Raw genomic sequence first — 13,817 nt, 5'->3', positions numbered from 1 at the left:
AAAATTCCACATCTTCCGTCAACTTTGCCTTGACCATGTAAGACAGAACTCAGCATTATGCCACCTTCATCAATTAAGCTCTTTCAACAAACTCCTTAAGTTAGGGGTGTGTTTCATATTCCTCTGTATCCCTCATGACACCTGGGCCATATCATGTGCAGAGCCTGTGCTCAGTTACTTTTATTTTATTTGGAAAATTATCTTATGAAATACAAAGTGTCAGGACATTTACAGAGATACTAAAGAAAAATATATAGTGCTCAGTTACTTTTATTTTATTTGGAAAATTATCTTATGAAATACAAAGTGTCAGGACATTTACAGAGATACTAAAGAAAAATATATATCACTAGAATATAATTTAAATTCCATGGATGAGGGACTTCATGGGTACGGCAAAGGTTTTTGTTCTGTTAGTTTGGGTTGTATAAAAAGAAGAGCAGGAGTGTAGTTAAGACAAAGAGTGATTTTTGTTTGCAAATATTTTTCTTAAATTATATAAGGACCATAATCAAAGTGAAGAAAACTATAAAGGAGGAATACAGAAAGATTTTCCCAAACCTTACCACCTTTACAGAAATACTTTCATAGTTTCAATATATTGATATTTCTTCCCCATATGTTTTGCTGTACATATACTTTTAAAAGACAATTATAATCATACTAGGCACGAAACCTCAGTCTACTTTTCAGTTGGAATTATAATACAATAATTTTTTTTCTATGTAATACACTGTTTTAAAGAAATATTCACAATATCTTACTCTGAAAACATTCACCCTAAAGAGTTGTTCCTCATTTTAGCTGACAAAGATCCTTTTGGGGGTAGCTTTCAAGATTAGCATCACTTTGAATGACAAGCTAACATCCCTGAATGATAGTGAGTCACCTCTCAGAAGACCCTACTCTTCATTTTTCATTTTTATACTTATGAAACTGATATATTCTTAGTTCTTATCATTTGCCAACATCCTACCTGGGTTTTTACCCCTAAGAGACAGAAGCTTCATTCATGCATGGATCCAGGATGGTTTAGGATATTTTTCTCCAACATATGAGAGCTCATCTAATCCACTGAAGTAATTAATAGTATTACCGTGCAGGGTTATTTACCAACATTTCATTAAGGAAACTCACAGTGATGTTGATACGAAAACAAATGTATTTTTTTCACATCAAATAGCATACATTAATAATAACTCAGGACATAAACTATTCAGTATGACCAGACCCAGACTGAAATAACATCAGTAAATCACTAACGTAATTGTAAAAACAGTAAATGCATAGTAAAAAATGGAAATGGCAGAAGGCCCTCTATTTGCTGAAGTTGCTGTCATTCTGCAATTTGCAACAGACAGCTCCACTGTAAATAAAACATCCACGGGTGGGGTCACTTGTCTCGACCTTAAGAACCCCTCAGAAGTGACAATTTGAATCAAAAGGATGGTTTTCTAAAGCAGCCATTTAAAGCAATCACTGATTCCTAGAACAGGCATAATAAATTGCTCACCTCCCAAACATCTCTCATTCTTAGAGAACATAACCAGAAAAAGCCTCAGATGTTCATGAAACATATTGGGTTTTCGGCATCGCGTTATCCTGTGGTACTCTGCAATCAATTACTGTTATACCACCGTCATTAATAATTTTCTTAATGAAAATGATTCTGTTGATCTCCGCTGTATTTTAATTATCAGAGTTAAGCATAATTACACTGCAGCTCTGAGCTGGCATGTGGACTCCTTTAGGGCGCAATTTTGTTTTAACACACTGATAATGTAATTTTACATTGTGTCAGTTTGTTTGGTTATTATCCAGTTGTACAATTCCACTGTATTCCTGATAACAGATAATAACCTTAGTACCTCCTATATCCTGAAGTCATTTAAAAAGCAATATTGGAATTCTGCGGCTAGCTAACTTAATCGCCTTATGATTTTATAATTCCTGCCGCTAAATATTTGGTTCAGGCACCCACCCTCTTTTAAGATACTGTAAAACTAGACAACAGTTATACATTTTCTGTGAACTACAGAATGGTTAAATAAACACTTAAATATGAGCACACGTTTTTCTTGTTAAATTACTTTCTTATTTATATAGCATTAGGTCCTTTAGGTAAAGTTAACCATGAACTTGTAGGCTAGTTGGGAAAACTGACTGCCACGTTAGACAAGGCTGTTTCAAAATTCTAGGAACATGCAACAGATCCTCTATTTTAAGGTGGAAAATAGTCCAGACTTTTGCAAGGGTCCTTCTAATGAAAGATCTTTGTTTTAAACAGTTGATCAATTTAGTCAGTGTGCAGAAAGTTGCTTATCCAAGTTAGGTTACATTAGAATTACAGTCATTATTTCAACACTACCTGGTATAGGACCTTGAACGTACTACACAATCAGTCAGGGCTTAACTGAATTAATTGCATGATTACATTTGTCCAAACAAGCAAAATCAGAACTTTGAAGATGGTCATAGAATGATTTGGAGATTAGTTTTCTACATGACTTTAAATTGCTGTGGCCTTCGAAGCAACAGAGAAATTAGCATAAGGTACTGCTGTCATTGCTGTTTTAGTTCTGGAAAACTTTTTCTTAAAAACCAAACCACAGAGCAAGAAAACAAAGTTTCGTTGATAAATATGTACGTAAATTTGTGACGAAGACCAATAATCTACAATCTAGGCCTAGTAAATGGTATCATCAAAACTCTGCTAAATTGTATAATTGGGAATCAAGGTCAACACGCTTAAGATTGAATATCAATTTCATCATGTATGAGCTATATATCCTTGAACTATTTACTTACCTAAACCTGAGTTTACTCATCTGTAAAGTGGGAATAATTCTGCTTACATCATAATTTTCTTGTAGCGGTAAACCAGAAAACGTATGTAAAGTGTTTAAAACCATTCCTGGCATAGAATATGTGCTTAATAAATGGTAACTGCTATTGCTAGTTTTAATATTATCATCATTATCTTTATAATAGCATTTTACATATGACTTCATTAAAAATATCATGTGCCCAAGGGAAAAAATATCTTTAGGCAAAGGCTTCTGGCCTCTGATTCTATAATGCAGTTCTCTTCAGATGCTGTGGATTCACAGAGACCAAATGGGATTTATGCGATTCTTGGCTATAAACCTGGTATCTGATGACCAGGTTTTCTCACACACTTGCTTGATACCAACATGGAGGCCTGGGTTCATTTCCTCTAAATTTGTCCTGACATATACCCAAGAGGGCAAACTGGACTGAGTATAAGATCATCAGCAATATAATATTTATAATAACATATGCAGTTATGTGTACGGGTGCATCTTCACAAAAATCCTGTGAGATGGCCATGGCTATTTCATTGTTACAGTTGAAAAAATCAGGATTTAAAGAGGAAAAGTGATTTGCCCAAGGTTCCATCTAAGCAACAGGTTTTTTTACAATGATATTGTGCTTTTATATAAAAAGAAATCTTCCATGGTTAAGGTGAGATTGAGGGTTAGCTGATACTTTTTCACTCCTTTGATTGACAATGTTGATTCTCTTCATCCAGATACCTAGAGAATGTGGCTGCTCTGAAATAACACTCCATGAAAACCCAAATAATTTAATTTTTCCTCATTTGAAGTGAACTGAATGAACAAACTCACATGCAAGATGCTAAAGGTTTAATTTCAAATGTTCAAAAATGTGAAACTCGAAGTAACTTATTTACTTTTCACAAATGAGAAAGGGCACCATACTGTGCAAATGCTATAAAAAATACAAAGGTATATAGAAAAGAGAAGTTAATTTCCAATGCTCGACAGGCATTCATGGATTTTAGGAGTAAGTGGGCAGGCCTCTGCTCATCCTCCTCTCCAGCAGCCTCCCTTTAACTTCAGCATGGTGCTTTTTAGTATTTTTCCATTGGAGATAAGTAAATTAGAATTATCTGGAGTCTGCTGAGAATAATGGCAGAAACCAGACAACCCAACAAGTCTGGTCCATCAGTGTCTGGATGAGCTAATTACTTTCTGGAATGACAGGGGGTAGTTGAGGCAGGAAAAAAAAAGTACATCAGATTATAGTATTAATGCTAAATACTATACTTTTTTTTTTTTTACTTTGATAAAACAGGATGATGGCAGCCTGTCAAATAGCACTAACTGATGTAATTTGATAATAATTATTTGATGGACACCCTGGAAATGAAAATTATATAATTATGTTTAATTTTACTACTAGCCCACATTTAAAAATACTTCAAAAAGTAAGCATGTCTCTTAAATGGTAATAGTTACACGCCATAAGAAAATACTATAAAAAATCTCACAGTTAAGGCATTTAAAAATGTTACATACACGTATTTTTACATTCTATTTGTAAATAGGTACTAACATACTTTCAGATAGCCAGGCCCAATAAAGATGATTTTGGCATAGAATTCATAAGTAGTTTAGGTTCTTAGCTAGAAAACAAAATAAGGCAATGCAATTTTGGCATCTGGAATTTACTTTTCAGCTTCAGGGAGAGCTTTTTAGACATTAGGAGTAATGTGTTGCATCTGGGTACATGGATGTTAGCCCATCAAGCAACCATTCTTTTCTGTCTGGAAGTAGCACTTTGGTTTCACTTGGGGAACTACTTCTCCTTTGTCTCAGTGGTTTATGTGGGGTTAGATCTACAGATGATTGTAGTTTGTAAGGAAGGGTCATAGTGATTAATTGGTTCAAGGATTGGTATGTGATGTACCCCAAATAAAACCCAGAAAAGCTCTCTTTTCACTGGGATTGCTGTGCTTGTAGAATAAGTTTGGAGTTTCCCACCACTTGACAAGAACATTTCTGAGGATGAAACACACAAAGAAAGAAGAGGCAGAAGATAGAGACAGTCTGGGGACAAAGTGTGAACAACTGAATTAAACTGATCCTGAAGTTTAGCAGATCCCTGGATTCTCAGTTATATGAGCGGATGAACTTCCCTACCCCCGATACACTAACGCATGCACGCTTACACACACACACACGCGCACACACACACACACACACACTTACACTTTGATTATTTTTTGTATAAGCCAATTTCATTTGGATTTCTATCATTTGAAAACAAAACAGCCCCAACTGATAAATAACATACACATTATGAAAATGTCTCACACATTACAGATGTTCGAGTCAATCAATATGTACCTATTAAATCTAAATCACCAAACCCTTCCAACTACAAAACTCTTTTGCTTTGAGAAGGCTTATCAGACCCATAGCCTGTGAAGATAGAAGGCTTCAGAGCTCATGTGGTCCTGGTAGGAGTGATTCCTGGGGTCCTATTTTCCATGATGAGAACAATCCCTAGTATAATCCTAGAATATCGAGGTATTCACAGAACTTTGAGTGAACTATTCCCTTCCTCCAAAGGCAACCTGAATTCTAGGAATTAGCATCAGGCCTCTGAAGCCCATCTAGGAGATCAGAGTAGAATCTACAGCAGAGTTTTCCCAAGTGTGTTAACCAGAGAACTAATTCCAATGTTCCAATGGATGTCCACTGGCTGGGGAAAAAAATATGCATATCATATAGTCAAACGAGTTACACAGGTTTTTATTTTGTTTTGTTTTACTACAGGACTTCTCAGAGCATTCATACCAGAAGGCCTTGTGAGTTTTCAAGAGGGGCCAAGACTGGCAATATTTGGTCCTGGAACTTTTCCTTTAATCTTAGGGTTATGTGAAGTGTACTTTGGTAAGTGCTATATTATAATAATAGTCTGTGATTTCTGCACAGAAATGTTTGCGTAGTTTAAGAGAATTTATTCATCATGTAATAGTGTCAAGGGGAAAGGTAGAGTCACACAGTACAGAGAGTATAGGATTTAGAATTATCAAAACCTGGATTTAAATTTGGCTTCTCTGTTAGCTTTCCTGAACCGGGGACAACCATACTACTGCTCTAAGTCACACACAATGTAGGTTGTGTAAAATGAGAAACACACTACTTATCTCATCTAGCTGCTTGAAAGCTTAATGCAGGGAGAATGTATTCTAATATGTACAACTCAGGCCCTTAATTAGACAGATGTGTGTTTGCATCCCACTTTAAACACTTAGTAGTTGAAACACTTTGCTGTACAGCAGAAATTAACACAACATTGTAAATCAACTATACCTCAATTAAAAAAAAAAGAAACACTTAGTAGCTATGTGACCATGACAAATTACTTAATCTAGCTGTCTCAATTTCATTTTTTGTAAAATTGGGTAGGATGTTAATTACCTACTAGGAGGTATTAAATGATGATTAAATGAAATTATGCATATACAGTCGTTACTGCAGTCCTTGTTATTTCAATTGCAATGCCATCTGTTCTTGTAAGTTGAACAATATCGAGTTACCTTTTGTAGGTTAAAAACTACTGAATATTAGGAATTCATATTGTTCATCATCACAGTATGTGATGTGTCTATTATAGTTTCTAGCAACCATTCATCATTTGTTTATCTGGTCAACCAATCATTATTTACTCTGTGCTCTTTTTGTACAGGCAGCATGCCAGACCCAGGATAAAAAGATGACTGAGACATAATCCTTGCCCTCAGTGAATATAGAGTAGATTGGAAAGGCAGGCAATAATACCTAACTTTTTACTACTCTTTTTTTGAAACATAAAATGATAATCATAAAACGAGGTTAAAAGAGCAATGAGAGAAATGCAGAATTTGGTATGGGAGTACCAAGGAGAGGATTCAGGGGTGTTTAATAAAGGGTGGCTGTTATTATCCATGTACAAAGCTAGCACACAGTTGGGCTCAATCCATGCTTTATGAGTTAATTAATAAGCTTCTACAAATTACTCCAAAATGTTTATTGCCAAGAGGCTTAAGGTATATCTAACCATAATGCAAACACGTAAACATGTTCAAACTAACGTACTCCATTGAACATAGAATTACAATTGCGTTATAGTGTTTTTCCTTATGTAACAATATAATAATCATCTCTTCTAAAACAATGCCCGATTTAAACATGTAATGGATTTGGATTATGATAGAATAGCTATCCTCTTGGTTCCTCCATATTACATTGCCATCATAGAGATAAGATATTGTACAACAAAAATTTAGTCTCAGTCATTGATCCTATACTCCAAGCCATCTTTTGTAGTGTTTGCATTCTGAATGTGGACACTGGTAAGCTGGCTCACTATAATATTGCTTCCCATTTTGATAGAACATAGTGACATATCCTGGGAAAATCTTACTTCCCTTCTAGTTAAAAGCTCCCACCAGCATACCACAGGTATTTGGTGTTTGATAATAAGTGGGTATGAGACCAGCAGTTACAGAAGGAAAAGGAATATAATCAGATCCTGGTGTGCAGATTGTCTTTTTAGCTTGCAAATTCCCTCTTTCTGGTGTTTCAACTTTCAAAGGCTTATGGTAGTTTAAAGGCAATCCTCTTATAAGTGTATAAATTGTAATGATTATAGAAACAAGTTGTAATTGTTTCTAGCAAGTTTTTAAGAGTCTTTGATGTTATGATTAGTGTTTTATATGTTAATATATTGATAGGGGTGCTTATTTGCTTGTTCCCTTGTATGCTTTTATGGTTTCTAGGTTCAATGTACAAATACATCTTTGATCTCAGTAGGTCTATTTGGTTAAAAAGGAAAGCGAAAAGAAATTAAACATGAGAAGCACAAAGTTTTGCAATATTTACGAAGGAGTAAGATTAGGGGTTTCACTGTAAAAGTACAGAGCTTGGGCCCAGAACTTAATATGGAGAAAAGTGCGGGAAACCACACCACACACGTGGAGAGGCCTGAGTTTGGGGGAGTCGGTCCCATGTTGTGTGTCCCAGAGCAACAGTTCCTTTGCAGCCAGGGTGTAGCTGTTTGACGCAGTCTAGGTTGATGCCACACTGAGCAAATCAAAGGCAATGCTCTGCAAGCCATCGCTTCCTCTCTAGCATTTGCCTCCTGCCCTTCAGAAATCACCATGGGGAGGAATTCTCAGTCTTTGCAATGGCTTCCTTTTCAGCTATCCCCTCATCGTGTGTGATTTCAGGAAACTGGCTGGAATGCAATGCCTTCTAGAACTCGCCCCTTGACACCCTGACACGGACTGCCAAATTTCAAAATGAATTTACTTTTTGATGGATGATGCCTAAGAGAGGAATCCGAGATTTCACTGAACCCGCTCTGAATAAAAGTAACAGCGAGGAAGGTACTAGTCAAGGCACTCCAATCCACGGTTAGGTGAATGTGTATGGCGCTAAGTAATTAATGGTCTAACACATTTTGTTTTATACTGTACAGGAAAAGAACAAAAAAACAAACAAACAAAAAAACCCAACAGAGTTGCTGAAACTACAGGTTAGGGAGATTCATAAGGGAAAAAGGAAGAAAGAGGATCCCATTTTACTTTGTACTCCCATTTCAGCTCATTTGGTTCTACTTTGCAACACTCAGCTTTCAATACATCCAAAGCGAGAGGGAAATGATCTTGCACTTACCTTTGCTGTACACAATGCAGTTGTTTTTGTTGTCTTCCACTCCTTGCCAAGTCACATCCAGTAGCCACTTGGGACCAGCAGTCAGCACCATCGGGACCTGAGCCTTTGTCTTCTGTAGAAAGAATGATAACAAACGGATGCCATTTTCTTTCGTTGATTAAAAAGTTGAATAATAACTGTACTAATCATTTTATTTTTCCAAATAACTAAATCTCCTAAACCATAATCCAAGTCCTTATTCCCCTGTCTCATGATATCTTTTTAAGACGACAGAAGCTGTAAAGCTTGACTGCTTTCACTAATCTGAATGGTAGAATTATTATCAAGAATATTTTTTTTCTAAGTGATACTGGATCAGATCTCCAAGATTAGACAGATCTCTTGCAGCTCTGAATTATAAAAAGAATGCAGATGACTTTCATTGCAAAGAGCAGAGTGTTTAGAAGTGAACTTTAGACACATTGTACTTTACTATCAACAGGATCTCACTATTTCCTGAAACAGACAGGAAAGAATTTAAAGAATCAGGATCCATTTCAAAGCTCTATCCTGAGCAACATTTATATTAGAGTAGAAATTTATTCTGAATGAATAATGAAATCCACCAACACCCTTTTCTAAGTATGGATATGTAGTCCCACTGAAACTGAAATAATATTAATGCTAATGACTCACCATACACTGTCTCCGAGAAGACTATAAAAGAGGATTGGGAATAAATTCAGATGCAGAGCAACTAAAGCATGACATTCCTTGCTCTGAAAAGCACAGAAGCAGGGAGACAAGTGCTCTAGTTCTAACAAAATATTTTCAGTGTACATTTTAAATATAAGGCTCAAAAGGGTCATCATTTTAGGCCGTTTGGCACCCAAATTATTTGTCTTTAACTATGTTAAACATGGCAGGAAATAAACCAGGGAGGAAATAAGTAAGCCTTAGCAAGACTGGTGTTTCCCGATGAGTCAGAGTGAATTGGCATTCAGATGTTTATCATTCACCAGCCCATGTTCTGTATATCAACTACCATGAAACAACAACACAGAGTACAATACAAGGGTCTCAAGGTAATTTTTGAACTGAATTTTCACCTAGATATGATCCTGCCGAAGACATCTCAGCCCATTCTGGGATTTTCCCACATGTGATGCGCTATCACAAATTTCCCAAATTGGCATTAGCAAGTATCCACTTGAGGAGTTCTATGTAATCTAGCAATTTCAAATCTCTCAGGAATCTGGAAACCTCCTTTCACTGGCCAAATGACAACACTGATAGTGCATGAGACACAGATCTTCTATTGATACTGCAAAGCCATATTAAAAGCTATGCATAAAATCAATGCTAACCCAATTTTGATGTATCAATTATACTGTAAGAGGTAAAACTACCATAAAATATACTACTTAATGGAAAAAATCAACCATGACGGACAAATTAAAAATAAGTTTAAAAAAATACTTCAAATATTAAAACAGAGGAGGCGGTAAACCAGATCACCCATAAGAAATACTAGCATACTGATTTTTCATATTCATACTTTAATTCATTTTGAAGTCTTTAATTTTTCAACTATGTATCTTAATATTTGGAAAGTAAAACCATGAAAAACAGTTATCTGAAAGCCCTGGGGGAAGAAAGTAATTTTATATTATAAGTTTTTAAAACAATCTAGACTAAGTGTTATCAAGTTATCCCTCTGGTTATTAGTCTAAGTCAGGGGTCCCCAATCCCCGGGCTGCAGATAGGTACTGTCTGCTGCCTGTTAGGAACCGGGTCGCACAGCGGGAGGTGAGTGGTGGGCTAGCGAGCGAAGCTTCATCTGCCGCTCCCACTCACTTGCATTACCGCCTGAACCATTCCCATCCCCGCCACCCCCGGGAAAACTTGTCTTCCACGAAACTGGTCGTTGGTGCCAGAAAGGTTGGGGACTGCTGGGCTAAGTGACGATTTTGTTTTTCCATTTTCAAAATAGAATTTGAGAACAAGTAAGCTTCTTCAATCTGAAATGATAGTGGCCCATATCCAATTAAATCATAGGTCTTAATGATGCATATTTCAGCTCCTTTTACTACTAGGGAAGCAGGTAAGTCCATAGATCAGGGTCAGCAGGTCTCCAAGCAAGCAGAACTAGTCACGGGAGAGACACTATCATTTCGATAAACCTGCGCATGGGGGATTTAGTGGTGTTATTTGTAACATCTGCTCTCTTCTGATCTTAAATAACAGACTTCAACAACAGGCATCTGGCTCATTTCGACTGTATTCTCTTATTTCATGAGAAAGACATGCATCTTAAATTATTTAATCTTTATACCCAAAGTTCTTAAAGCCACATGGATTTCTACACAGTAAAGCAGCTTTTACAATTTTCCATAGATAATATGAAAAATAAACATTGATCACAAATTCTTTAGGGAATCTTTACTGTAAAGTAAATCAATTGGTTTGCTAGTCACAATCTTCCATTAATTTTACAAAGGAACCTGCTGATCCAGTCTTGTGCTGGGTGCTAGGAATAGGAACAGGTCTTTTTCAGTGAAGGATACGGATACATTAAAAAAAAAAAGTTTACTATAAGGCAAAGAGTAGCAGGTAGGGAGGGCAAAGTCATGTGTAAATTGTTTTGGGGTCAATGAAGGGAGAGAAACTCCTGTCCTGTGACTTCTGGGATGGTATCATGCAGGAAGTGACTTTCAGGCAAGATCTTGAAGGAGAGACAGGAAGCATTTGCAATTGCTAGTAATGGCCTGGGCGAAGTCTGAGCAGTGTGTAAGAGTGGTATGTATAGGAAATAGTGACTAGTTCTGGGATTCTTTGGTTTCAGTTCTTATATAAAGTCTTTAGAGCTGTTCTTCATATACAGAAAGCATCAGATAACAGTTACCTGTCATCACTGGAATCATCATTGATACAATTATTATCACTACCTATAAGTGGAAGGGCCATAACAGCATATGTGTCTAGAAAAGCAGGTTAGAATCAGATCTTGAAGGACGTTTTCATATCAAGCAAAACCTTTTTGTGCTTAAACCTCTAAGCAGAAGGAAGACAGTAAAGATTTTTTTAATCAGGAAGAATAAGGTTGCTACTATTGCTGCTACTTGTGCAAAATCCCTTACTTGTTTAGTCCTCACATATATTTTCAGACAAAGATATTGCAACTCAAAGATTAAATAATTTCTTTTAGGTCAAATAGCTGGCAGAAGACAGAGCCCATATTTACATTTAGCTCTGTTTCCAAACACTGCTGCTCCTAGGGTGACCAACCGTCTGGGTTTTCCTGAGAATGAAGGGCTTCCCAGGATGCTGGGTTTCAGAGCTAAAACTGGAAAGTCTTGGGCAAACTCAGATGACTTGTCCACCTCTGCACCTCCTACTATAAAACAGTATTAGTGGTTTACATCTATTGAATACTTGCAAAACGTTGGGTGTTAAGTACTTCTCCTGCATTATCTTTTTTGATTTTTACAACTCCAGGAGTTAGGCATTAACATTTTCTCCATTTTGTACATAAGCAAATTAAGATTTAGAGGATTTGACTTTGTGGCACAAATAAAAATAGTTATTTAATATCTTTCCTTAATGGTAAGTTAGGCATTATACCTTTTAAAACTTTGGCAAACATTTATTATGCCTGGGCCCAGGTAGGATCTGACTTTTCAAGAAACTGAATTGAAAGGAAAACAATTTCTTTGACTCCAAATCAATAAGCAAAAGCAAAAATGTAGCAAAGACTTGGTGAAAGCGATACCCAAGCTGTAAAGAAAAAGTAGATAAAAAAATCTAAAGGGACCAGTTACTACAGTTTTGAGGAGGTAAGTCAATTTCTTTCTGAAGAAGTCAACTTCTGCAGAGATTGACTGCCTTCAAAGAAGATTACCAAGTGTGAGAAGGAAGGAGTTAGCCAGGATTATATGAAATCTACACTCCAGCAAAATCCATGAATAGAAAATAACAATAATATCCACGTTGATCATTAGGTTTACTTTCCCATGTCTCTCTCTATCATAAGGATTCATACAAGTCTAGAATGTTAAGAGCCAGAAGCAACTTTAAAGTTCAGTGAGTTTAATTCACTAATTTGACAAGTGAAGAAAGTAAGGCCAAAATGTTTATCTAGCATCCTACAGAGGTAGCATACAGTTGGTACAACATGTTAGGAAAAGAGAATGGATGTAAAAGGTATGGTAGGCAGAAAAATGGTCCCCCCAAAATATCCACACCGTAACCCCTTGGAATCCTGTGAATATGTTATTTTACTTGGTAAAAGGGATTTGAAGAACATGCTTAAGGTTTAGGGTTACAACATGGTGAGAGGAGCCTAGATTATCCACATGGGCCCAATCTAAGCAGGGGTTCCTAAAGTAGAAGGGAAAGGCAAAACAGTAGGGCAAAGAAATTTGACATGAAATGGATTCCACCTGCCTTTGCTGCCTTTGAAGATGGCACACTGAAGCCATGAAGTGAGTGTGCTGGGCTCTAGAAACTGGGAATGGGCCTCAGTTACAGGAAGTGAGGAAAACAGGGATTTCAGTTCTGCAACCTCAAGGAACTACATTCTGCCCATAACTTGAATAAACAGGAAATAGATTCTCCCCTACATCCTCTAGAAAGGAATCCTCTAGCAGGAATCCTGCTGACAAATTGATTTTAGTCTGGTGATACCCATACTAGACTTCTGATGTACAGAGCTTTAATATAATACATTTGTGTTGTTTTAAGCCACCAAGTTTTTGGCCATTTGTTTTGGTGGCAATAGAAAACTAATACAAAAAACATTCAGATTTACTGACTTACAGTTTAAAAAATGACTTAATTTCCTTATCAAATGTGCTCAGAAGTGAAACAACTTTCCCTTATTGGAACAACACCAAATATACATTGTTATTCCACAATCATCAGATATATTTAATGTTCTTGCCTTAAAGTATGAGAAAATACACGGTGGTGACTAACAATTCCTGCCTCTATAACTGGGTATTTAAAACATTTTATGATTCACTATTAACCTTACAGTTGAAGTGTGGCAGAAAGGACATTACTGACTCCTTGGAGCCAGATGACCTAGGTTGGAATCCCGATATGTGCTACTGGCAGGCTCTGAGACTGGAAAATCACTCAAACTTGAGCATTCTGAACTTCAGGATACACACCTGTAAAATGGTGATAATGATTTCTACCTCAAGTCTGTCTTATGAAGCGACCAGCACAGTGTTTCGTACACCACAGATGCACTTCAAACTTTTGCTGAATACCTACGTGAATAAATGAATTAAAAATGTGCAAAGAGCGTTTCTGGAATCCCTATTTCTCAGGCACTGGTAA

At 36.6% G+C, this 13,817-nt stretch overlaps 1 protein-coding gene across 2 annotated transcripts in view; it reads right to left on the bottom strand.

The window, feature by feature from the left end:
- Positions 1 to 13,817, bottom strand: part of ZFPM2 (zinc finger protein, FOG family member 2) — a 479,524-nt gene that overhangs the window by 152,588 nt on the left and 313,119 nt on the right. For both annotated transcript variants that reach the window (XM_081258034.1, XM_081258035.1), the window contains one exon: positions 8,493 to 8,604. In XM_081258034.1, coding sequence (XP_081114160.1) covers positions 8,493 to 8,604 — 112 coding nt within the window. The remainder of the gene's footprint in view (positions 1 to 8,492; positions 8,605 to 13,817) is intronic.

This window comes from Mesoplodon bidens (assembly GCF_964165515.1).
Source record: "Mesoplodon bidens genome assembly, chromosome: 16".
In the NCBI taxonomy this organism is placed as follows: domain Eukaryota; kingdom Metazoa; phylum Chordata; class Mammalia; order Artiodactyla; family Ziphiidae; genus Mesoplodon; species Mesoplodon bidens.
Note: the sequence above shows the minus strand (reverse complement) of the source record. Positions and strands in the feature narration are given on the sequence as shown.